General features: G+C 45.4%; 3 protein-coding genes and 1 long non-coding RNA gene across 6 annotated transcripts in view; 1 reads left to right on the top strand and 3 right to left on the bottom strand.

The window, feature by feature from the left end:
* Positions 1-292: 292 nt before the first annotated feature.
* On the bottom strand, positions 293-4,304 carry THUMPD1 (THUMP domain containing 1). The gene is made up of 4 exons (XM_052679824.1): positions 4,064-4,304; positions 3,694-3,892; positions 2,566-2,814; positions 293-1,966 (listed from the first exon to the last, which is right to left on the bottom strand). Exons 1-4 carry the CDS (start codon positions 4,271-4,273, stop codon positions 1,695-1,697), a joined length of 930 nt encoding a protein of 309 aa, XP_052535784.1. The 5' UTR covers positions 4,274-4,304; the 3' UTR covers positions 293-1,694.
* A 2,662-nt stretch (positions 4,305-6,966) lies between these two features.
* LOC128079018 (uncharacterized) overlaps positions 6,967-23,042 on the bottom strand; it is a 17,543-nt gene continuing 1,467 nt past the window's right edge. Inside the window, exon 2 of the long non-coding RNA XR_008205950.1 lies at positions 6,967-7,067. This is a non-coding gene — a long non-coding RNA (uncharacterized LOC128079018). The remainder of the gene's footprint in view (positions 7,068-23,042) is intronic.
* Positions 8,652-18,700, top strand: LOC128078999 (acyl-coenzyme A synthetase ACSM3, mitochondrial-like). The gene is made up of 14 exons (XM_052679810.1): positions 8,652-8,857; positions 9,674-9,904; positions 11,278-11,488; positions 12,181-12,388; positions 12,617-12,760; positions 13,595-13,748; positions 14,432-14,511; positions 15,156-15,279; positions 15,779-15,859; positions 16,479-16,580; positions 17,285-17,412; positions 17,527-17,626; positions 18,044-18,163; positions 18,313-18,700. The coding sequence occupies exons 2-14, from the start codon at positions 9,707-9,709 to the stop codon at positions 18,397-18,399; spliced, it is 1,737 nt and encodes a 578-aa protein (XP_052535770.1). The 5' UTR covers positions 8,652-8,857; positions 9,674-9,706; the 3' UTR covers positions 18,400-18,700.
* The window catches only part of ERI2 (ERI1 exoribonuclease family member 2), a 4,928-nt gene continuing 761 nt past the window's right edge, over positions 18,876-23,042 (bottom strand). For 2 of the 3 annotated variants that reach the window (XM_052679802.1, XM_052679803.1), the window contains 5 exons: positions 22,861-23,017; positions 22,455-22,555; positions 21,294-21,375; positions 20,700-20,788; positions 18,876-20,514 (listed from right to left, as the gene is read on the bottom strand). In XM_052679802.1, the coding sequence (XP_052535762.1) occupies positions 19,180-20,514; positions 20,700-20,788; positions 21,294-21,375; positions 22,455-22,555; positions 22,861-23,017 (1,764 nt within the window). In that variant the 3' untranslated portion in view covers positions 18,876-19,179. Of the gene's footprint in view, positions 20,789-21,293; positions 21,376-22,454; positions 22,556-22,860; positions 23,018-23,042 lie in introns of all 3 variants that reach the window. The other variant, XM_052679804.1, reaches the window with a different exon arrangement.

Raw genomic sequence — 23,042 nt, 5'->3', positions numbered from 1 at the left:
GTGTCAGACACAGGTTTGGCAGATGGAATGGGAGTTATTCAGCAGCTTCTTGCATTTTGGAGTGACAGATAGAAGGAAAAAATAACCAGCCCCTCTACACAGGTATCCATGAGCCCTTGGCCTTTGTAATACCAAGTGGGCTTTTTCCAGCCACACTGACCAACATCAGCTCCCACCAAACGTGGCAGCTGGCTGCTGTGCCTGAGCTCCAGCAGGTCTGCCCCAGATAACCTCAGCACTGTCAATTTTCATCCATATGCAAAAAGCTTTAAATTTTAGAAGAAAACACCGATGGAGGTAAGAAAGCAGAACTTTAATAACCGAATGGTATGGAAGACTGAACAAGAGAAAAAGCCCTCTTTAGTTTCCACTTCTGTAACAGTTTTGAGAGAAGAGGAAAATGGAAACACTATTGAGAGAGACCTGAACAAATCGTTCCTGCTAAATCAGGGAAGGAAAAAGCAGAGTTCTTCAGGACAGGCTTTTCCCATGAGCAACCCACGAGCATCTGCACTAGAAATGGAACACTGACGCTAGGCAGCTGTGCAGGAAGAGTGCTCCAGCCCCTCAGGAAGCAGGCTGCAGCTGCACTCTTTGGCTTGGTTTGTTTTAAAGTCACTGTGATATCTAGAAGTGCCACAACAAACTGACAACCCAGACATTCATTTTCAACATGGAACAAAATGAATGTTGTGAGGCTAAACCTGTATGAAAAGCCAAGCTCATATCGCCTTATCCAATATGGCACTGCAGAGCTCCTCGTAAGAAATTCCCAAGCAGTTTTTAAATCCAAATTTTGAGATCTAAGAAAAAACAAAAACACAGACCTCATAACTTTGCTCCCAAGGATTATGCTTCTGAAAAGACCCCAACAAAAACCTATTTGCAATAAATTGTTGGAAAGGATTCTGTTAAGTGGCTGCATGCAGCATTTGCTGCAAGCTGTAAACTGCTGTATACATAGCTGATGCACACACATGGAGCTTTTCCTGAAATCATCTGCAATGCCTGCAGATACCTCTGTTCTACAGCAGTCCCATCTATTACTCTGCATCCTCTCATAGAATTCAAGTACTTTGATCACAGCAATTCTTCCAATGCCCTTTCAAGACTTATCATATTTTTTCAGAGATGCACATAGGGGGAAAAAAAATCAGGATTTTGAGCTCACATTGTTGTTCCTGTAGAAATATAGATTTGAATTCTGCAGCCCCAAAAGTTGTCAGATCACTTCCCTAAAAACCCTCTCCAAGCAACTGTCTTGTTCAGGTCCCTCACTTCTGATGACACCTCCTGGCAGAGCTCATTCCGCCCTGCCTTCTGATTTCTGTATCCATCAGATAGGACAGAAGGTTCAGTGTATGGCAGGCTGGCAGCCTTTATAGATGCATGCATGGAAGCACACTTTGGTGCTAGCTAAAGACTGAACAAAGCTGCTGAAGGATGGCAGCAAACCTCACCAGAGGTGAAGCACTTGGAAACCCACAGCAGCGTCAGCTCCACCAGCAGCAACCATTACAATTCTTCCATATGAATTTTAAAAGCAAGATTCCAAAACAAAACCCACTTTTCCTTTCTGAATTCTCAGGCAATATTTTTATAGGTTTATTTCTATTGTGTCCATCTTTCTTTTCTACCACATTTCCTACACTGCTTGCATATAATTCCCATGGAGTTCAGCTCCCATTGCACCATCACTCTTGTTCTTGTATTACTTCCTTCAAGTTCTCTTCCATGGTTTCTGGTTTTACGGCTGTTGAGTTCTGTTCTTCAGACACATTTGATGGGTTTTGTTGCATGTCTTCTTTGTTGCTCTTCACCACCTCCTGTAGATTGTATTTTCTGAATAGAACATAGTCTCTCACCACACTCAAGCAACAAACATTCTTTATTATTTCCACCACAACTGTATGTTGTGGATTATTGAGATCAACTTTGTTTTCTGGATTAAGGCTGCCCACAATTCCTGTAAAACAAAATATAGTTTAAAAAACCTCGGGAAAACAGTTTCAGAGCATCAGTTTACTCTCCTGAATGGAACACAAGTCAGAGGAGATAACAACCCTCTACTTGTGACCAATCATTAGTTACTGCAATTGTGTAAAACAGCAGAACAGACTAGGATTCTTAAGAAATACTACCAGGACTACAGTAACTAAATTATCCCATTGTAACTAGCAAGAAACAAGACGCCAAAGTATGCAACTTGTTGCAGAGCTGTTTTTCAAGTTCCACATTAAATGGAAATAGGAATGTGTGTATTTCAGTATAGCATTCAAACAACTTGATGTAGTCATTTCAAACCACGTATAACTGACACACCAAATAGAATTCACTACTGCATGCTGTTCTGCTTTGTCATCTCTTGAGACATCAACAGGAAACACTGATGTCAAGCTCTTTTCAGAGCCTTAGAGACATTTTTGTAAGCCAACATACAGGTGTTAAGCAACAAATATGCCTCCTTGTTTACAGCACTTTTCTTCAAACAGCCTAGCCTGTTACACATGCAGCCGTGTGCCGCTTGTGTACTTAGGTTCAGCTCTGTATGTGATCTATACATACCTGCCAGCTCCTTAATTACTTCTTCTCTATTCATGTGACTGTTATTACGAGCTTTGTAAACGATCTGGAAAGTACTCTTATTGGGGGCTTTAAACCAAGGCTCAAAAAACGTTTCTGTGTATTTTTTCATATCTTCCAGAAAAGCCTTGCAAGTTCCAGAAATGGGCAGCATGCGCAGAATTACTCTGGTTTTCTTCTTTTTAGTGGTATGAATGTCCTTTAATATATGGTGCACCAGGTTCTCAGGTTCTACAAGGAAACAACTAGGTGTGAGAATCAATTTGAAGGATCTTCTCCCTTGTTCCTCCCCCAAAGGTATAAGCTGGGGAAACGCGCGCTTAGCTGCACAGCGCTCAGCCTCAAACCCTTTTCTGAGAATTCTTTCCATGCACCAAAATTGGGTAGCTGTGGATCATTCTGTCAAGGCCGATTCCTCTGCCTTCAGAAACTCCGCTAATTGCAAAACCAGTGGGAAGGACAATGGGAAATGGTAGAATCATTACAGCCAGAAGAAACCTCTAAGATCACCTCACCCAACTGTCCACCTACCACCAAAATTTATCCACCAACCACATCCCTCATTGCCACATCTCCCCTGCTCTTGATCGCCTGCAAGGATGGCAACTCAACCACCTCACTGGGCAGCCTATTCCAGGGCCTGACCACACTTTTGGAGAAAAGATTGTTCCTAATCCTCAACCTGAACATTCCCTCTCATCCCATTGCTGTTAGCTGAGCACAGAGGTCCACCCCCCACCCTCCACAACCTCCTTTCAGCAGTTGTAGAGCGCAGTAAGGCCTCCTGCGGGACTTCTCTTCTTGGCTGAACCATCCCATTCCCTCAGCTGCTCCCTATGAGACTCATTCTCCAGACCACTCGCAGATCCCACTGCCCTTTTCTGAACGCACCCCAGGGCCTCGACATCTTTCTCACAGTGAGGAGCCCAACACCGAACGCAGCTCTCGAGGCGTGGCCTCCGCAGGGCTGAGAACAGAGGAACGGTCACCTCCTCGTCCTGCTGGCTGCCTACTGCTGATACAGCACAGGATGCCGCCGGCCTTCTGGGCTGCCCGGGCCCCAGGAGAAGCCCCGGCCCTGTGTGGCGCGGCACGGCGCGGCACACCCACCGATGCCGCGGGTGCGGATGAAGACGACGTTGTTGGCGCCGCTCTCCACTGACTGGAAGCGCCGCAGCTGCCGCTCGGTGCAGGCGCGGATCTGTCCGACCTCCTTCTTCAGCGCTGCCTCCGCGTCGTCGTCGTCGTCCTCCTCCTCCCGCTCCTCCTCCCTCTCGCTCCCCGACAGGCGCTCCGCGGGCTCCGAGAGCTGCGGGCACACGGTTCGCCCCGCGCGGTGAGCGCCGAGCGGAGCTGCCAGGCGGTACCGCGGGCCGGCCAGAACGCCGCTCAGCGCCGGCGATCCGCGTCAAGGCGCGGAGCGGAGACCGCGTGGCCGCCCTCCCCCCGGCCCCGCCTCAGGACGGACGCACGCACTCACCTGCTCGGGGCCGTACAGCAGGTCCCCGTACTCGCCCAGCAGGCTGTAGGCCTCCCCCACGCACTTGCGCTCGTTCATGTTGCAGGTGATGAGGATGCCGCGCATGCCGGCCTCCAGCTGCCGCCCGCCGCCGCCGCGGGGCCGCTTAGCGCGAGCCGCGAAATGCCCCTTCAGCCGCCGCTTCCGTGCTGCCGCCTCCGGCGCGGCCATGGAGAACCCCGCCACCGCGCGCCCCGATGGCGTCACACGGCCGCCCTCAGCGCCGCCCTCAGCGCCGCCCTCAGCGCCGCCCTCAGCGCCGCCCTCAGCGCCGCCCTCAGCGCCGCCCGCTGTGCGTGAGCTCGGCGCCGCCTGTCCCTGCGCTCCCTCCCGGGGCTGGGTGCGGGCTCCTTGCGCTGGGTGCGCGGCACTTGCTTTCGTTAGCAGAGCCCGCTTTGTCTGCTCGGTTGAGGCTCGGTGGACGTCTCCGTAATCTACTTGGTGCGTGCGAGGACTTTGCAAGCAAATTGCTTGATGCTACGGGAGCAAAGACGACCTATGGGGGGAACCGGCTTAGCAAAAGCAAGAAGGAAGGCGGCCGAGAGTCGCAAAGAGATGGATGAAGGAAGGGCTGATCGGCCTCCAAAGGGCTCTACCCTCTACCATGTGACATTACCGTGCATTAATGAGTACCTGGAAAATGTTAATTGCTTCTAAGAAATATAATGAGTATGGATAGCGTGTGTGTGTAAAGCTTATCTTGGGTTTGTGACATGGCATCCAGCCTGTGTCACTGCAAGGCAGCCAGGCTGTGACCCAGCACCACCGCCTCCTGTCCTCATCACTTCTGTCCTCAGAAATTCCATTCCAGGGGCAAAGGCTGCAGTGCCAGAACAAAGACCCACACTTCGCGTGGCTGCCTGCTGCTGAGCGGCTCCAGAGCGCAGTGTGCAATGTGGGGAACACAGTGCGAGGCGTGATGGCACAGGAGGCCTTGCTGGGAGCATGGCTGTTGTGCTGCTGGCAATCAGAGTCCAGCTGGGCTGCAGAAGGGGAAAGTGTGTACACTGGTGTAAATTGGTGGGATTCTTTACAATTTACAACAGGAGGTGTCATTTGTGTCTTACATAAAACTTGGTTCCTGGCAAGCCTTCAGGACTCATTTAACCCTACAGCAATTGCCAACTATCAGTGGGATTTGTCACAGTATTAGTGGGATATTGGTCACAAATCATACCCCAGAATCTCAGCACGTTGGGTTGGAATGGCCCTCACAGCCCCACCCTGTCCCCCAACTCCAGCTGCCCCAGGCTCAGCCGTGGCTCTGAGCCCCCAGGGATGGGGACCCACAGCTCTGGGCAGCAATGCCAGCACCTCTCTGCCCTCTGAGGGAAGGATTTTCTTCTAACATCTCACCTAAATTTCCCCTCTTTTAGTTTCAATCCATTTCAATCCAGCAAAGTTTTCTTACTGTTGTGGGAATCAAATGTTGTTTCTGCATTAGAATTGGATAATTTTTTTATTTCATGATCTCCGCTATCATTGTAATTCTTGGGAGTCCTTCTACTTAACTTGGGGAAGATCTCTGATAGTTTACAGCACTTATCCTCTGGACGAACCTTCCCAGGAACGCGCACTCTGTATATAGGTGTATATCTGTATATTTTGTCACACACTGCAAGAATATCCTGCACGAGAGCAAACCAGAGAACAAGTGATGGCCTTCCTGAGGAAGAGCCAGAAGAGACATCGGAAGGCCTGGCATCATCCCCAGTGCTCTTTGTTTAACGAAGACTTTAAAGAAAATCACCATATCAATACGGCAAGGAGAGCACTGAGAAGACATCTTGGAAACAACAGGATGGCTGCTGACTGACACCAGGTAACAAATAAATTAACAAGTAAATAGCAAATGTAAACCTTCTGTAAGATTGTGAACCTGGAGTACCCAGCCAGTGGGGAAACAAGGGAGGGGGGGAGGCAAGGGGAAGCAAACAGGGTATAAAGGCTGTCACGATGTGTCCATAGGTGTGCTTGTGCTTGTTGGATGACCGCCATTGCAATCGCGAATAAAATCTGCTCTTATACCGTCCTGACAAAAATTATTTGGATATTTCCAACACTGTTAAGCAGGTATTCTTTTTTAGCTGCACCAGGAAGCACTGGGGGTTAATTCCACCATAAGAGCTTTTAAGATTACATGTTTAGAAGTTCCTTATATGTTCACAGATAGTACATATTCGTCATTCCTTCACGAGATAATGAACAGATAGGCGCCTGTCTCCGGTAGTGACTTACAAGGGTTTCAGCCCTCTATTCCACGATCTCTGCTGCCATCCAGTGTCCGTTCAGCTCCATGACAGCCCAGTCGGTTGTTTCTTCCGATGTTCTTTGCCGCTTGCCCTCTAGATGAACTCTCTTCATTGACGCGTGTTCAGTAGGAGAACATCTATTACAAGCAATTTACAGGTACCAAAATCGTAACATTTGCCTACGCAGCCATTATTGTCCGCACATCTATTAGTTCTGGGATAGAGATTGTATCCTGTCTTTCAGTGATCTACTGGGAAATAGGAAGATAAGGAGGATAGCGGGAGTATCTTAACACCCACATGTTGCATTCTAAGCTTCCCCCAGAATGGAGCATTTCAGCCCTATCTTCTTTGATGTTTGATAAGCCTGATTGTGCCTTTTCATTATTGTGTTTCTTTTGCTGGAGATCCGTGGCTAAAGCAGAACAGCCTTACAAAATGCTTTCTAGTCTATAACGCTATGCCCGTAATTAACTACTCACATCTAAAAGCTAGTACAGTTTTGCAAGCAAGAATTAATCATATTATACAACAATTCAACATCTACATCGTACATCATAAGGATATGCTGCCAAAATATATTGCGTATTTACTTCTTCAAATCACCATTTCCCTTGTCCTCTCACTGTCTGCTGCTGTAAAAAGTTGGTCCCCTTCCTGTTCATAAGCTCCCTTTAAGTCCCTTTAAGCCCGCAATGAGGTCTCCCTGCAGCCTTCTCCTCTCCATGCTGCACACCCTGGCTCCTCAGCCTATCTGCACAGCAGAGCTGCTCCAAGCTCCGAGCATCTTCATCGCCTGCCCTGGCCCCGCTGCAACAGCTCCCCCCCTTGCTGTGCCGGGCCCCAGGCCTGGACGCAGCACTGCAGCTGGGGGCTCCGAGGGCAGAGCAGAGGGGGACAATCCCCTCGCTGCCCGCCGCCCCCCTCTGCTGCTGCAGCCCAGGATGCAGTCGGCCTTCGGGGCTGTGAGCGCACGCTGCTGCCTCACGTCCAGCTCTTCGTCCACCAGAACCCTGATGGCCTTCTCTCCCTGAGTTCCTCTCCCAACCCATACATGTACAAATGAAGCTCTGAAGTCACTGAACCTCTGAGGTCTCAAGGTTTATGGCAGTGGTCTGTGGAGCTGTGCAGGCTGTGTCTGACTGTGAGGGAAAGGTACTGCGCACTTATGAGCTGAGCCAGGGGAATGCAATTAATCACCCAGACATAACCAGAGTACCTTTGTGGTGAGGAGTGCTGAGGGGTTTGGAAACATTCACTCGTGCTCTGGAAATCAGCTTTATGCCCTAACAAAACAGTAATACAAGCAGGCTGTTATGGGAGAAACATTCCTCCTCAGGATGAGGTTTGCTTCCTGAGCTGGAAATTTTGCCTGCACACTCCTGGCAAATTTACTGATGCGAATCACAAACTAGTTGCTGTCACCCTCCTCTGCAGCATTGTGACCTGGCTAGGGAATCCCTTTCAGGCTGTTCATTCACTTTCTGGTAGGATTTTGTTGCCTGTGTTCCAACAAGCTTTTTACAATGTCCTCCTGCAGAATGCAGGTCTCCCTTTGCTGTGAGGTGGAGAGCAGATTCACTATTTGGGGGAACATTTTTTCAGTGGAAATGAACACTGCAGGAGCTGGTTAGCATCTCCTTTTCAGTGTCTGCTTGTCACCAACAGACATGAGCTGAACCCCCAGGGGCAACATGGCAAACATTCAGATCCTGCCTGCAGAAAAGCTGCGGTGTCACCTTTTCTGATCAGCATGTGGAGCTTCTTGGCTTCAAAGATACAGATGGCTGTTAGCAATCTCTCTGCTGACCTTGGAGCTGCAGCTTTAGGGTAGAAATGGAGCAGGAGGAACTCTGACAGCCAAACCCTTAGGAGTAAATCTTGGTGCCCCAAATTAAGGCTAGCCAGTTAGCCATGTCCCCAGCTCCCTGGCGAATGCGGCCCTTTCATCATGGGCTGATGGCAAAAAGAGCATAGTAATGCCATGGCCACGAGGCAGAGTGCTTACAGAATGCTGTGCCAGCTGCAGCGCCCCAGGAGTTGACAGACACAGCTGCACTGCTGTGGTTATGGTCTGTTGTTCCCTGTGCTGCCCCAAACAGAGTATAACAAGCTGGAGTTATCTGCAGCAAGCAAGGTCCTAAGGCTGTGCTTTTCTGGGGCCAGGGGTCGGAGCAGGGAATTGGAAGGAAACAGGAGAGATTTTCACCTCACTTTCTGCTTCCACTCTGAACTCTGCAGAAACATGTCAACTCTTCTCTCCAGATGGGACCTGGCTGCCCCTTGTGTGAGTCCAAAGTACGCGGAACAGACACAGACAGCGGTCACTGGGCACAGCAGCAGTGCTAGAAGAGCTGTGCAACCAAAATCTTGGATTTGTGCAAGCAGCCAAAGCTGAGGTGCATCTCAGCTGTTGGAGGGCTGAGAGACTGAGAGGTGAGGTAACAGTCTCTGTGCTGCTGCTGGACAGGACGCTTTCCGGTCCAAGACTGGAACAAGACAGGTATGCCTCTTGTCTGTCTGTATTCCCTGTTCTTGCCTCTCCACACCTTTCATCTCATTGGGTTTCTCTCCTGTCTTTCATAAACAGATTGAATGTTACAGATCAAAAATTGTCCCTTTGCTTCATTAATTCACTGAAATCATGTGGGTTTACAGCTGGATGATTATTAATTTAGCAAGGAGCTATCAGTGTTTGTATTATTTTGTAAATAAATGCATGAAAATTATGATTGTTGAGTTTTCTGCCCTCCTGCTAAGCTGACTGTAGAGAAACACAGCTCCGCATTTTGAATCCCTTATCTCGGGTCCTTTTAAACTTTCCCCATCTCATACAGCACATAACACCAGTGCTAATAGGGTAAACTGCAGATGCCTTTATAGCAAGTAACACTGCAGTCAGCCAGTAACTCACACAGGACTGTTGGTTTTCTATGCACCGTCTTAGTTCCACGCTGCTACTTAAGTGTTCTCAGTCAGCAGCAGTCCTTTCATTTCCAGCAGCCACAGTTCAGGTGCTTTCAGTGTCCCTGCTATGTAACAGCAGTGCTGTCTAGCAGCTGGGTGGGAGCTGCAGGGAGGGAAAGGGTGTGACTTATGGGCATAGTGCCCTGCTGGGCGTCCTGAGCATGGCAAGTTGGGTGCACGGTGGGGATCGCAGCTGTGTGATGGTCTGTGGAAGGCAGGGACCCAGCAGCAGAATCAGAGCTGTCCTCTCCCGGTATTCCAGATACCAGCTATTGTTATTTCAGCTCATTCCACTGCTTTTTGTAAATGCCGTTTTGAAACTACATAGCTAACACCAGGTTTGTATCTGCAGCATTTCTTGGAGGCTGCTTGAGCTGCTGCTGCCATGCGGTGTCTACTGAAGGCCCTGAGCATCGTGTCCCTGCATGCTTCCCTGAGAAGATCTCGCCAGCTTTGCAGCCAGAGCTCCCCAGCTCAAACCCCATTTAGTTACGAACTCATGAAACAGCAGTACAGACCACAGGTGCCAGAGTACTTCAACTTTGCAAGCGATGTGCTAGACAGATGGACTGAAGTAGAAAAGGTAACACTACTTGTCTGCTCTGCTGCTGAAAAGCTGAGAGCTGCCAGGCACATCCATCCAGCATGCTGCTGCAGTTGTGCTCTGGTTACAATACCATGACCATCTCATGTAGTTTGAACCTGTAAACCTCTCAGGCCACATGCTGCCTTGTTTGTGGGCCCAAGTGTTCCTTTAATCAGTAACCCTGGTGACACTGACCCTGAGTAAATTTGTGCCTTAAGGACAAGACCAACTGGAGCACTTGGAGCCTTGTGCTGGCTCCCCTACCAGCTGTGACGTGCACCCCGCCTGTGTGTGCAAGGCAAAGCACGCAGCCCCCGCACATCTCACTGCTTGCCAGCAAAATAAGTAACACGGTGTATTGCCAAACCTCCCCGTTCTTTTTACAGTCGTGAAATCTTTGCATCAGGAGCTATCAGAGCTATCAGTCCACAAAAGCAAAACACTCTGAGTGCCCAAACAGGCACAAGTTCTAAGCAAGGATGGGGAATAAAAAAAAAAAAAAGAGGTGAAGTGTAGGTGTATGACCTATCTTCTTACTATATTGTCCTAGTCTCTGTGGATGCAGTCCACAGGTTCTTTATGATGAGGGGCTGAATACAGTGGTGTCCACCTGGCAGCAGAAGCAGAGCAGAGGTATCTCCTGTCTGACACAAGGCAAGCATTTGCTCCATTTGCAGGGGGAATGGATTTTGGCAGGCTGCAAACTAAGCAAGGAATGAACACCTGAAGAGTTTTGCCATCTGAAGTACACAACTAAACTCTTCTCCCTGAAGATGAACCTTAGTGTTATTCTGCCACCAAACAGATAGCAAGATACCATGTTCTTGCTGCCTCCATGAAGTTTTCTTTGCTCAGGAAGTGACTTACACAATGTCACTGCTAAAGGCATCAGTGCCCTTAAGAGTACGTTGTGTGCATACATTTCATTTTTCACACATCTGTTAGTTATGAGGGATGTTGATTCGAGATCACACTGCGGTTTTGAACCTCAGATCTAATTTTCAGAAGCGACAAATAAGCCCAATTCAAGAATAAATTGGAAATGAGCTCAGAGAGTTTGTAAAACTGAGGCACAGCTCAGCTGCAGCTGTGTCCATTGGCAGCTTTTTTTGTGGCCAGGAACAGAAGGCTGGACAGCCTCTGCAGAGGGAAACAACATGAGCTCAGGAAAGGAATTTCTAGCATGATATTTGTAGGCAGCTTTTCCTGAAGGAGAGCCTCATTTGGAGCCAGTGACAAATTTCAGCTTCATCCCCGGATTCCTCCAGCACTGAATTAGTGCCAAATGCTTTGTTTCCTCAGACTTAATTAAGGTAAAGGTGGTATGTTCCTTAAGCAAAGCATTTGCACTGTACCCTCTCATTCTATAGGAAGGAAAAAAGCCTAAGAACCCCGCATTATGGTGGGTAGATGGCAATGGAGAAGAGGTGAAGTGGAGCTTTGAGGAGCTGGGATTGCTGTCCAGGAAAGCAGCCAATGTACTCTCTGGTGCCTGTAGTCTGCAGTGTGGGGACAAAGTTCTTCTGCTTCTGCCACGGATCCCAGAGTGGTGGCTGCTGAACGTGGCTTGCATGAGAACAGGTTGGTGAGAGGATACAAAGGGCATATGGGGATGGAAAACGTGACTTAAACCTGTCCTTTCTACTTCATGCATGCAGAACTAGAAATATGCTGTTGAGGATGAACTAGTAAAACAGGAATGCCCTTCATGCCAAATGTGGCATTTCTGTGTAGTTCTGCATGTGCCCTAGGTGTTAAGGAAACACTATGAGCCCACTCTCCTTTGACATTCTCCTTTCTCCAGCACTTGTGATGCATCCCAAATGTACCTTCTTGCAACCTTGCAGTGAAGCTGGCCCACATTTAGCCAGGTGTTTCACATGGCCCCTGTGGGATCTGTTACCTGCTCAGTTTGCCGATGTTTTCAGCTCAGAATGTCATGGTGCCCCACAAACACTATGGGGGTAAGGTAAAGAAATTAGGTCCAGAAGGATGGCATGGTTCTTGGGAGGTGTCTTCAGACCAAGGAAAGTTCTTCCCTTGATTTCTTTTAGTCATCCCATGTCCAGCCTGGTACCTCCTAACTTGTGCCCATCCTCACACAGAATTCAATCCACCAAGGAAGTCAGTATGTTTACAAACGTAGGGACAAATCCTGCTTTCAGTACAGCATTGTCTCACTCAAAACCACCAAGTAAGCTGAAGTCTTAGTAGTACAAGAATTATTAAGCAACATACAAGCTATTTTTTCCATTCCACTTGCTCCTGTTTAGGAACCGTCCTGATTCCTGGCACACAGCAGCTGACAGCAAAGGACATTGTCTATCGCCTACAGAAATCCAAGGCAAAGGGCATAATCACCGATGACTCTGTTGCATCAGCTGTAGAGTCAGTAGAGGCTGACTGCCCATCTCTGAAGTTCAAGTTGCTGGTGTCAGAGAGCCACCGAGAGGGATGGCTGAGCTTCAAGGATCTCCTGAAGTGAGTAACCACCACTGTGACGGTGTTTCAGTAAAGATAAGAGTGTTTCCATTTGCTTTGGATGAGAAATGCTGCAGGTGCCAATGTGTTCTCATCCTTCTGGGTCTGCACAGTGGAAAAACATAAATGGTTTTGGCACTTCTGATTGCTGCAGAGGTTATTCTGAACATCTTCAGGAATGTGTAAGTCACACAAATCATTTCACTCCTCATTTTGTTCATTTTAAAGAAATGCTCCATCTGATCACCGGTGCGTAACCACGAAGTCTCAACACCCCATGGCCATCTATTTTACTAGTGGGACAACGGGAGCTCCAAAAATGGCGGAACATTCCCACTGCAGCTATGGTATTGGCCTCACAGTGAGTGGAAGGTATGTCCACTGCTTCGTCAGACAGATTGGTGGTGTGGCAGAAGGAAGAGAAACGCAAGGTTTAACCAGAAACGTTTGTTTTGCTGCTTTAAAAAACAACCCTTCTGTGAGACCCAACCAAGATTTGTTTGATTGGTTGTTTTTCCCAGGAAACAAGGCACATCTTGAGTCCAGCTGTCCTAGTGTGCATGGAATGTAGCAGCCAAATAGACATACTAACTTCTTTTTAACATTTTCTTTAACTTTTGATAACTCTTTTGCCGTGTGTCCAACAAGTAAGCTAGCACTTAACAGACAGTCCACCAAATGAACATCAGCATTAAGTTCATAAAGTCCATATCCAAAATGGGAGAACGTGGGTCTGACAGGCTTCTGGGTTCCTGTGTGCTTGGGTTCAACAGAGCTCCTAGAGGAATGAAATGCTGATAATTCAGAATCTCCAGATTTATAAAGCAATATTGTTTATAAAATTGATAGGGCAGTGCACTTCAGTCTAACTGGAAGAGAATAACAAACCATATGCGGTAAACCAAAACCATCCTTGTCACTAACAGTGAGTCAAGCAATCTTATATTCATGCACCAGCACATCCTGAGGTAGGTTTTGCTGCTCCATCTCTACAACTTCCCTTGGAAACATGCAGCATCGGTCCATCCTGCTGCACCCTGCCATTGCCAGGACCTGGTCATGCTCAGCCATTCAGGTCTATCTAAATGCTACTTAACCAAGCCAAACAGTGCCGGATTCGCTTCCCTGGCACATCTCATGATGTTTTACTACTTGCTTTATTTCTGCTAAGTATGGACTGTAGGCTATGCTTCCTTCTGCTATCAGGTACTGGCTGAACCTGACCTCTTCAGATATATATTGGAATACCTCAGACACGGGCTGGGCCAAAGCAGCGTGGAGCATTTTTTCAGCATGGAGTCAAGGGGCATGTTTATTTGTGCATAAGATGCCGCAGTTCAGCCCGCCTGCTGTCTTTGAGGTATGTGGGGGAGCCAACCTTGCAGCTGTTTGCTGTTAGTCCTAGAAATGAAACACAGAGGAGACTGGGCTGGGATCTGCAAAGCTAATCTGTTCTTAAAATGAGTGACTTTAATAGATAAGTGAGAGTGCTGGTTGCCTGCACCGTGTAACTCAGTGGTAAGGGGTAAGGAGGCAGCAAGGCTGAATTCCTTTAACAAATGCCATCAATATCATATTGTCTTCCATTCTCCACACACAACTTCTTACCCTTTGTAAAAGAGTACCGCCACTTCACCCCTTCTGAGGTGGTGGGAGCTGCTAGGTAACACCAGGCTGTGTTGGAGAACGCTTTCAGTTTTAGTCCTGGAGGACATCTAAAAACGTAGGTTTAGGATTTCACTTTTTTTCTCCCTAAATTGCAATTACAAAGCAGCTCCGCTAGGAGGAGTTCAGACCTTCTCGGAGTGCAAAGCTCTGGCGTAACGAACCCATTGTAACATGATGCAGATTCTGTTTTGGAGAAAAAAAAAAACTAAATAAATGTAACTGCTGTGCTACACTAATATTATAATTTTAAGACACTAATATTTTGTGTGTTTCATAAGCCTGATGCAGGCAGATGCCATTACATCTCTTATATTGCAGATGAGACCTCACAGCCTATATTGACCACATTGGTTTTTACTATTCTGAACTCCTTAGAGCCTGTCAAGGTTTCCCATAACTGTCTTCTGCTCAGCCCCAACTGCCTACCGAATGCTCGTGCAGCACCAGCCGCCCAGGTAAGCCGAGGCCATGTCCCCAGCAGTGTCTTCCATCAAAGCAGTGTGCCAAGTGCTCAGCTCTCTGATTTTGTTCCACATTCACAGAGGTAAACAGGAACTCAGACTGTGTGTTTCTCAACACCTTAAGTCTCATTTATTGTGAATAAAGTCAGAATAAATGCTTCAGGTACCACCTTAGACTTTGTAAGCGACAGTCGAAGGCAGCATGGTATCATACTTAACACTCAGAAATACTTTTACTGTCACATTCTCCTTCCCTCTGTTCCCCTCCTATGTCCCACCAGTAGTGTGCTCCCCATGAAGTGTGTGTCGGTACGGTCAGTGACACGTATGAGAGACATCTCGGCCTCACTGGGTTCTCACTGGCAGGGTTGAACTTCATTATTCCTCCTTGGTCCAGGCTCCAGTTCAGACTCTAGGACTGGAAACATCGCATTATTAGATTTTCCAAATAATACAGAAGTAAAACAGAAAGCTTTTTTTTCTTTCTTTCTTCTGCTATTTTCAGATTTGTCATTGTTTAGCTCTGCACAGTTCAAATGGAACAGCAATTTGTGTAGAAAGGTCCCCCACAGTGCAGGAATACTGCAGCAAATGGGACACAGTAGACATAACTGGAGTCATTTGCTTTCTCTTTCCAGCTGCACATTCAACAGCCTGCGGCACTGTGTGAGCGCCGGGGAGCCAGTCAACCCCGAGGTGATGGCTGAGTGGAAAGCATGGACGGGGCTGGATATCCATGAAGGCTACGGACAAACAGAAACTGTACGTTAAGCTTTACAGGTGAAAAGCGTATAAATTCTATTCAGTTTGCCAAGAAAAAGCCATTAAAAAGATTGTACACAGTTGTATTAGGTTTACGTACTCCTCCTCACTTCACCACATCCCAGCAACACAAACTCATCATCACTATTACAGCAGTTGTGACTTTTAGGGAAAAAGTCAATTCCAATAGGTAACAATGAAAACACAGTTTTTTCAACTCATAAGACTCCCAAAAAAATCCAAGGCCTGGTCTTCACGTGAGACGCACTCTTCATGACCTCCTTCCAAATTCTGCTTTGAACTCTACCTTTGGAATGCTCACACTGTTTGCGGTTCTGGGCAAGATTTCCAGAGAGTCATTTATTTCACTGGATGTATGATTATAATGAAGGGATCATTATTTCCTACAGAAGTTTGTTATGTTAGCTGAGTCTTCTGAACCTAAGCTAAAGACTGAATATACAAGCCACTGTTTGACTGAGAAAAATATTGATTACAGGTGCTGGTCTGTGGAAATTTTAAAGGAATGGAAATTAAACCTGGCTCTATGGGAAAGCCATCTCCAGGGTATGATGTCAAGGTATGGCACCTCTGGTGGCACTGCCATCTCTCAGATAGTCAGTTGCCATCAAAGAGGTTTAAGAGCTTTAGCGTGGCACTGTGCTATGCAGCATCATTCCACAAGGAATGGATTACAAGTACGTTACTGACCCAAACGCAGTGTGGAAGTGAGCAGTCACACCTCTTGCACCAGCCTCAGTGGGATGACATAGATGACAGCGCACTATTGGATGGGAAGGCAATGATGGAAGTCAAATTACTGAGTAAACAAAGAGGGCGAACTTATTTCTTTGGGGATAACAAAGCTGATGAAGTAAATTCTGGCAATATTTGCAATATAGTTTGAGATTTTTATTACCTTTCTAAGCCTTTTAGCAGCTTCTTCTGTTTTCACGTTCATTACTTAACCTCTTTGGAGTCTTACTAAGTTCATTACGTTTTCATAGTACTGGGAATTGCTCAGATAAAAAACAGTGTGAGGTACAGTGGATTTGCATTAAGCTGACACTGTAATTTCAGGGTCAGACTCACCTCCAATGCTCCAAATAATTTTAAATGGTATTAAGATTCTATAATATTAATATAATGCTTTTCAATTTGGCTCAAAGACAATAAAGTTTTGTTTTGCTTATTTTCAGATTATAGATGAAAACGGTAATATTCTGCCTCCTGGAAAAGAAGGAGACATTGCCATCAAAGTAAAACCTACAAGACCACTTTTCCTCTTTACTTGCTATACTGTAAGAACGCTTCTCCAGCAAAAGCAGATGCCATGTTAAGTCTCTGCCAAGGAATCCGTGCCTCATTTCATTTACATATACTGCTTAGATGTCTAAAAACCCCTGGGAAGGAAAGAATTTCCTTTTCTTTTCATGCAGCTGCTTAGTCTACATACACAAGTTGTTAGTTGGTCGATGACAGCGCCTTGCCTAGCAAGCTGAATCCACTTTTTTTTTTTTATTATTGGCTTAATAAAAAGGGAAATCTCTAACAGCTTGCTCCCCGAGTCCCCAAATACCCTTTGGTCAGAGGGCTAGAAACCCCATCTGAGAAGTGGGGACACTGTTCAACTACCTTCAGTACAGAACTGGGCTCCATCTAGTGTTTTGAGCACAGCGTTTTTTGTTTCCATTTCAGTTCAAATGTTCAGTCCCAGAATCAGAAAAACAAACACAGTGCTCTCAGTTCTTACAACAGGAAACTACATTAAATTTTGGAGATGATATCAGCCTATTATCATGGAATCATTAAGGTTGGAAGAGGCCATCTTGTCCAATCATCAACTATGTCTTGCTTTATGGGCTGATAATAGTGAATTAATAATCTATTGTTGCTTATTATTAATGTCCCACTGAATATTCCTGCTGATCATGAATCTACTAGAATGCAATTTATTTTATTTTCCAAGTAGCCTTTAAGCGAAACACAATTTAATATTTCCTAGGATGATCCAGAGAAAACAAAGGCAACGGTCCGTGGGGATTTCTATGTTACTGGAGACAGGGGGCTCATGGATGAAGATGGATATTTCTGGTTTGTTGGGAGAGCTGATGACGTCATTAATTCTGCTGGGTAAATCAAACTGATTAACAATACATCTGCCAGCACAAATAATAGAGCTGATTCAGACAAGATGTGTTTGTGTGTGTCAAGTACAAATAAAGAACCTTTATCTCCATTCTAAAGATACCGCATCGGACCATTTGAAGTAGAAAGTGCTCTAATAGAGCATCCTGCAGTGGTGGAATCAGCAGTTGTCAGCAGTCCAGACCCCATCAGGGGAGAGGTAAACAAGCACATTTTAGGTAAAAGGGAGGTTTAAGCACTCCGTGGCTGAGGAAGACCAGCTTCCAGTGGATTAGTCTACCCAGTGATGGAATTTTGGAACTGAATAAAAACAAATTGGCATTTCTACTCTGTCAGATATGTCTAACCAGAAAAACAGACCACGGTTATTACCCCACATCCAACATAACCAAAGCACAATTTGAAGCTTTTCCTCTGCATTCCACTATTTCCCCTTTTGACTATCCCCATAGTCCAGACAAACACACAACATTGGCATAGCTGTTTGTCGTATTTGTTATTCTGCAGTTTGCACATGAACGTTTGGTAAATGTGAAAGTTAAACCAATCTTTCAAATCTGACTGTTGTATGATGTTTTATCATCGCTTGACCTTCTGTTCCCTTATTGTCTTCAAGGTAGTGAAAGCCTTTGTTGTTTTAACGCCCAACTACGTCTCACATGATCCAGAAAAAATGATGAAAGAGCTACAAGACCACGTTAAGAAAGCTACTGCTCCATACAAGTATCCTCGGAAAGTGAGTCGTCAATTATCCAAATTCTTTAAGAAATTGTCATGACCATAAGAAAGCACGTATCAACTATTACACCGCTTGTGAGGCTTCCAAGGGGAAGTCACATCTGAAATGAATTATTTTGTACTGTAATTCCTTCCCTTTCCCATTAGATGGAGTTTGTTCGAGAGCTGCCAAAAACCATTAGCGGGAAGATCCGAAGAAATGAACTACGCCAGAAGGAGTGGAGGAGATATTAGAATGCTTTGGGTTTTGGGTTGTGTTGCTGCTTTAACATAGCGTGTGGGTTCCAGTGCCTTTTTGCTTTGTTTGTTTCTCTAAACAAAATAAGATAATGCTGATTTACACAGTAATGTGAAGATACATGATGTCTCTTAGTTGACATTTTCACTAAGTCTCACCTGACCCCCAGCACTCAGCTGCCCCAGTGCCACATGGAGAGCACAAAAGCAGGCAGGCACAAATGACACAACAGTTCTCTTATAAGGAGGGCAGGGCAGTAGATGATGTGTTAAATAAACTTAATGGACCATCTTTAAACTGCATTTTATCTTTATTATTTCTGAAATGAGAAAAATCACAAGAATTTACTACAGCACTTGCTTCAGTAATCACTTCTGAGCAGCATGATAACTTACAAATACATATTTAACAGTTACAGTTAAAAATCTCTACAAGTATATTTAGTAAAAATAGTATAAAAGCAAAATCTACATCATTAAATTGTTTGAGGACTCAATTAGCAAAGAATTTAAGGCACGTGATGATGAAGTAGGAGTTTAAGATACGTAACAGCAGCTGCTCACACCTTAACTGCAGCACAGTGATTTGTTCTGTCTCATTCCAACCTTGTCAACATGGGTATGTTTGTGTGCTTAAACACTGCAATTTTCATCCACATTAGCCAAGCAGCATTATTTTCATCCTCTGCTGAGAACATGTATTTGACACTGGACTGCCCCAGTTTCATTAACTACAGTTAACTGAGATTCAGATTCAAACCACCAAATTAAAAAGCTTCAAGTTCTCATAGATGGTCTGAGGAACAAATATTTGTTGGAATCATTTCCTGAAGTGCTGGGGCACGTTCCAGGAGAGGTCAAAGCATCTACATTCATGGTGATATCAAGAGATTTCTCTTTTAGAAATGCATTTTCCCACTTGAAGTATCCACAACTTCTCTTATTACCTTCACGCCTGCCAACAGGACAACAGAAAAAAGCCTTGCCATGATTTGGACCTGCATTTGACACATAGAGCCTTTTAGCCCTTCGACCACAGTTACACAGAGGGGGAGTTAGTCTTTCATTTTGCACAGCTGTTACAGACTGATTTGGATTGACTGTGGAGCTCAGAATGGCGCGAGATGCTTTGGACAAATTCAAATTTCTCAAAGGTAAGGCATGATCTGAAGACAGAGTTTTCTCTTGATAGATAGCAAAAGACTGTTTTTTTGCTGGTGGGAGTGCTGCTGGACTGGTTGGCTTTCTTTTGGGAACCTCAGAAGGAGCAGAATAATTTCTCATTAATACTGATTGGGAAGAAATAGCATTTACCTTTGCAGATGGGATCTTAAAGGCAGAAAGATTTGAAGTCTGCCTTTGTACCATTCCTACATTATAGATAGTAGTATCAGGACTTTTGTAAACGATAGATCCAGGAGGTTCTGTGGGTACCAGAGTTTTCCCCAAACTTTGATCACCTGAACTGATCTCAGCCGATTGCTTTGGAATTGTTTTTTCTTCAGACACAGTTAAGATGTCTGTACTTGAGTCCTCCTCAGATTGAACGCAGTCTGAATTTGGTTCAGACTGAGATTTAGGTATTAGAGCTACATCTTCCCAGTCAGCTAGCAGAGACAAGCAATCAGAATGAGTGCCTGTATCCTCACTGGAGGTGTTAACTGAGGAGATGGTGGTGGAGACAAGTACTAGTCCTGACCCACACACTGGAGAGCTGTACCTTGCTGCGCTCATGAGATGCCCGCTGTTCAATCCTTGCTGAATGCCTGGTGACAAAGTACTGTGAGATTGCTGTGCGTGTCCAAGAAGAGGAAATCTGTCAGCAGATACTGTGGAAGAGCTTCGGACTTCCTCACGGAAATCAATCCTTGAGCTGCTGCCAGATACAACATGCATGTCTGGGGTGCAATCACTGCAAGTGGCCCGTTCTGCAGATTGTACACGGGAATTTACCATAATTCCGGCAGTACCATTGTGGTTTCTCTCTGCCGGAGAGCTTGCCTTGCAAGATCCATCTCTGGATGTTTCAAGGCTGCTGCTACTTCCTGGCAGAGTCTTGTCAGCAGAGTTGGTATTCAGCGTTCTGGAAATTAAGTTCTTCCTAGGACAGGACTAGGAGTCCATTAACAAAAAGAGATTTTGGAAAGTAAATAGCCAGAAGCTTTAGGAATCACTGCACAAAACTAACAAGAGTGTCAGCCTAAGGGTATTCTGTTCAGTTCATACTCAAGATTCACCCTTCACTTGTATTTCAGGCTACAAGACTAGTAGAGGAAAGATATGAAATAGTGACCAACCTTATCCAAAGATTTACTAATCTTCAGCACACACCCATCACAAATCAGCCTCCAAGCAAGACGAGCAGTATTCCGAGAATCATCCAACCCTTCAAAAGTATGGTTATATATTGATATCTTCCTTTTAATCTACTACTGCTGACAGTTCTTATTAGAGGACAAGTAACATTTCCATACACTAGGAAAAGTAACATGTACATACACTTAAGAAGTCGTGTAGCTGAATATATAGCCACAACTGTTAAAATCCTTCCTATTTCGTATTAACTATATCAAAAATTAATATTATGTTTGTATTCTTTCATACTCATAAGCTACTCATGAGCTGTCAGGTAAGATCAAGTTTCCTTATCCCTTCCTCGCTTTTTCCTTTCATGTCCAAGCAACTCAGAACTTGATATTGTGGAGCACGCACACACAAAAGCTCTGGGAGGGAATTCTAAAATTAAGCATGAGAATAAAAATGGCAAACTCTGACCTCTCAGCTGTTTCTACTTGGATGGTTTTATTGACCAGAAGGCTACAGTCTGGACTATCTGGAAATAATATTATATATATTCATATACAGAGAGAGATTCATCAGATCACACTTACCAGAATGTTCCCGTCCAACAAAAGCCAGCCCCAAATCCTGTAAAGCACCACTCAGCCCTTTAGGCTTTCTGTTATAGAAGGCCTAAGGAGAAACATGCGGCTGGTTAAGATGCAGCAGTTCACAGTGGAGTGAAAAGCACTTCCAAAATATCACCTAAGGAATAATAAATCTCCCACTGCCATTGTGCAAGTCAGATTTCTTCATGTTACTACTGTGATAAGTGAGCATAAAAAAGCACGTGCATTACCAACAGCAGATAAGAATGGAAAGAACAATGATTCCTTCCTCTTCCAGTCTTAAACTAATCCACTCTACCTTTGTTCAGCAATCATCCATTTGCACTTCATGCCTTACATCAATAAAGGCCTTAACAGAAAGAACAGCCTCGAAGAATACAATTACAATACATCTTGAGATGCTTAAACTGTTGTATATATATATTTTTAAACTTAGGCCTTTGCAATATGCATGTGCCAAGTATATTAAATAAGGAAAGATATGACTCCCTGGTTCTCCCCTTGATCACGTTGTTTGACTTTAGAGATCTAAATCTGCTGCCTGAGCTCCAGCACTAGGGACAGGCAAACTCCTGGATCGCTCCTTTGAATGTTTCCTTGGCTGCAACAGAACTCCTGTTTGTGTGTAGACCGAAAAACCAACCAAGAAAAAACCCACCACCATAAAAACAATCTTTCATTTCCTCAGTAGATATCCATTTTCAGTGTTACTAGCACTGCTCTGATCAGTACTAGTACTGTTCTGGTCAGAATACAGTTCCCACACTACGTCCTGATGTAACTGCTGAGCAGACAAGGATCACTACTTTCTAGGTAGCAATGTAAGACAGTAAGAGCAGTGTAGGAAAAACAGGGAAGTCCAGGCAGCAAGCAAGCAAAAGATGCTAGGAAAAGAAGAATAGCTCAAAAATTCTCCAACAATTATCAGTAATTTATCTAACAACACGTTACTTCCCTAGCATTATGATTTCTATTAAAGTTTACAGTCATAAGACATGCAGTTTGTTATTTGTGCAACAACACAGAATGAAAGAAGTCGGGTAACTCTAATTACTGGAACACAGTGCTGCCTGGTAGGTGTGATACAATTAGCATCTGAGGTTATAACACAGACCTATGTTCCAGCTTACTGGTTTTTCTCACCCTGTACGTCGCTTTGAGATCAATCCAGGAATTGAAGATGCCAGGTTTTCGCAACTGCTTCCTCTTACATTCATAGTGCAAGCACACGCCCAGGTCCCAGTCTGCACAGGGAAGACAAGAGCAAGCAAAGAATTAATGTTTCTTTAATCCTAACTTCTGCCAATTGGGCATTATTCTCACCTGAACAAGCCAGAGTTACCAAACAAGCAAACAAACCAACAGCTGGGCAAGACGGTGCACAGCCACCTACAAATCAGCAGCAGCCCTGCGATGGGGTGGTGAGCACTGCTGCCTTATGGCCATCAATGCAGGACAGTCCCAAAGCAGGCACAGATAACAGTCCCACCAAGGACTCCTTTTTAATGCGCTCTGCTTTGTGCAATAAGCAAAAGGGAACGTTGCCTACCTGTCCAAGTAACAAAAGCACACAGCTTTGTCTCTGGAATGGCATTACTTGGGATTTCTGAGATGAACAGAAATTTCTTCTCCTTCTGTATCTCCTGAAGCCACTTCAAGAATTGTGACAAGCAGATGTGCAGAGGGACTCCTTCGTCAACTTGTTTCTTTGGGCAGCGGATAGAGAAACAC

This window comes from Tympanuchus pallidicinctus, unplaced genomic scaffold, assembly GCF_026119805.1.
Source record: "Tympanuchus pallidicinctus isolate F22 unplaced genomic scaffold, pur_lepc_1.0 scaffold18, whole genome shotgun sequence".
In the NCBI taxonomy this organism is placed as follows: domain Eukaryota; kingdom Metazoa; phylum Chordata; class Aves; order Galliformes; family Phasianidae; genus Tympanuchus; species Tympanuchus pallidicinctus.
Note: the sequence above shows the minus strand (reverse complement) of the source record. Positions and strands in the feature narration are given on the sequence as shown.

Coding starts and splice junctions, on each gene's coding strand:
- THUMPD1 (XM_052679824.1), bottom strand. CDS start 4,273: ATGGCCGCGCCGGAGGCGGCAGCACGGAAGCGGCGGCTGAAGGGGCAT. Junction 2,815..3,693: donor CATCCGCACCCGCGGCATCG/GTGGGTGTGCCG, acceptor GTTTCCTTGTAG/AACCTGAGAACCTGGTGCAC. Junction 1,967..2,565: donor AGTAATTAAGGAGCTGGCAG/GTATGTATAGAT, acceptor TTTGTTTTACAG/GAATTGTGGGCAGCCTTAAT.
- LOC128078999 (XM_052679810.1), top strand. CDS start 9,707: ATGCGGTGTCTACTGAAGGCCCTGAGCATCGTGTCCCTGCATGCTTCC. Junction 9,905..11,277: donor GATGGACTGAAGTAGAAAAG/GTAACACTACTT, acceptor CTCATTCTATAG/GAAGGAAAAAAGCCTAAGAA. Junction 16,581..17,284: donor TCCTCTTTACTTGCTATACT/GTAAGAACGCTT, acceptor AATATTTCCTAG/GATGATCCAGAGAAAACAAA.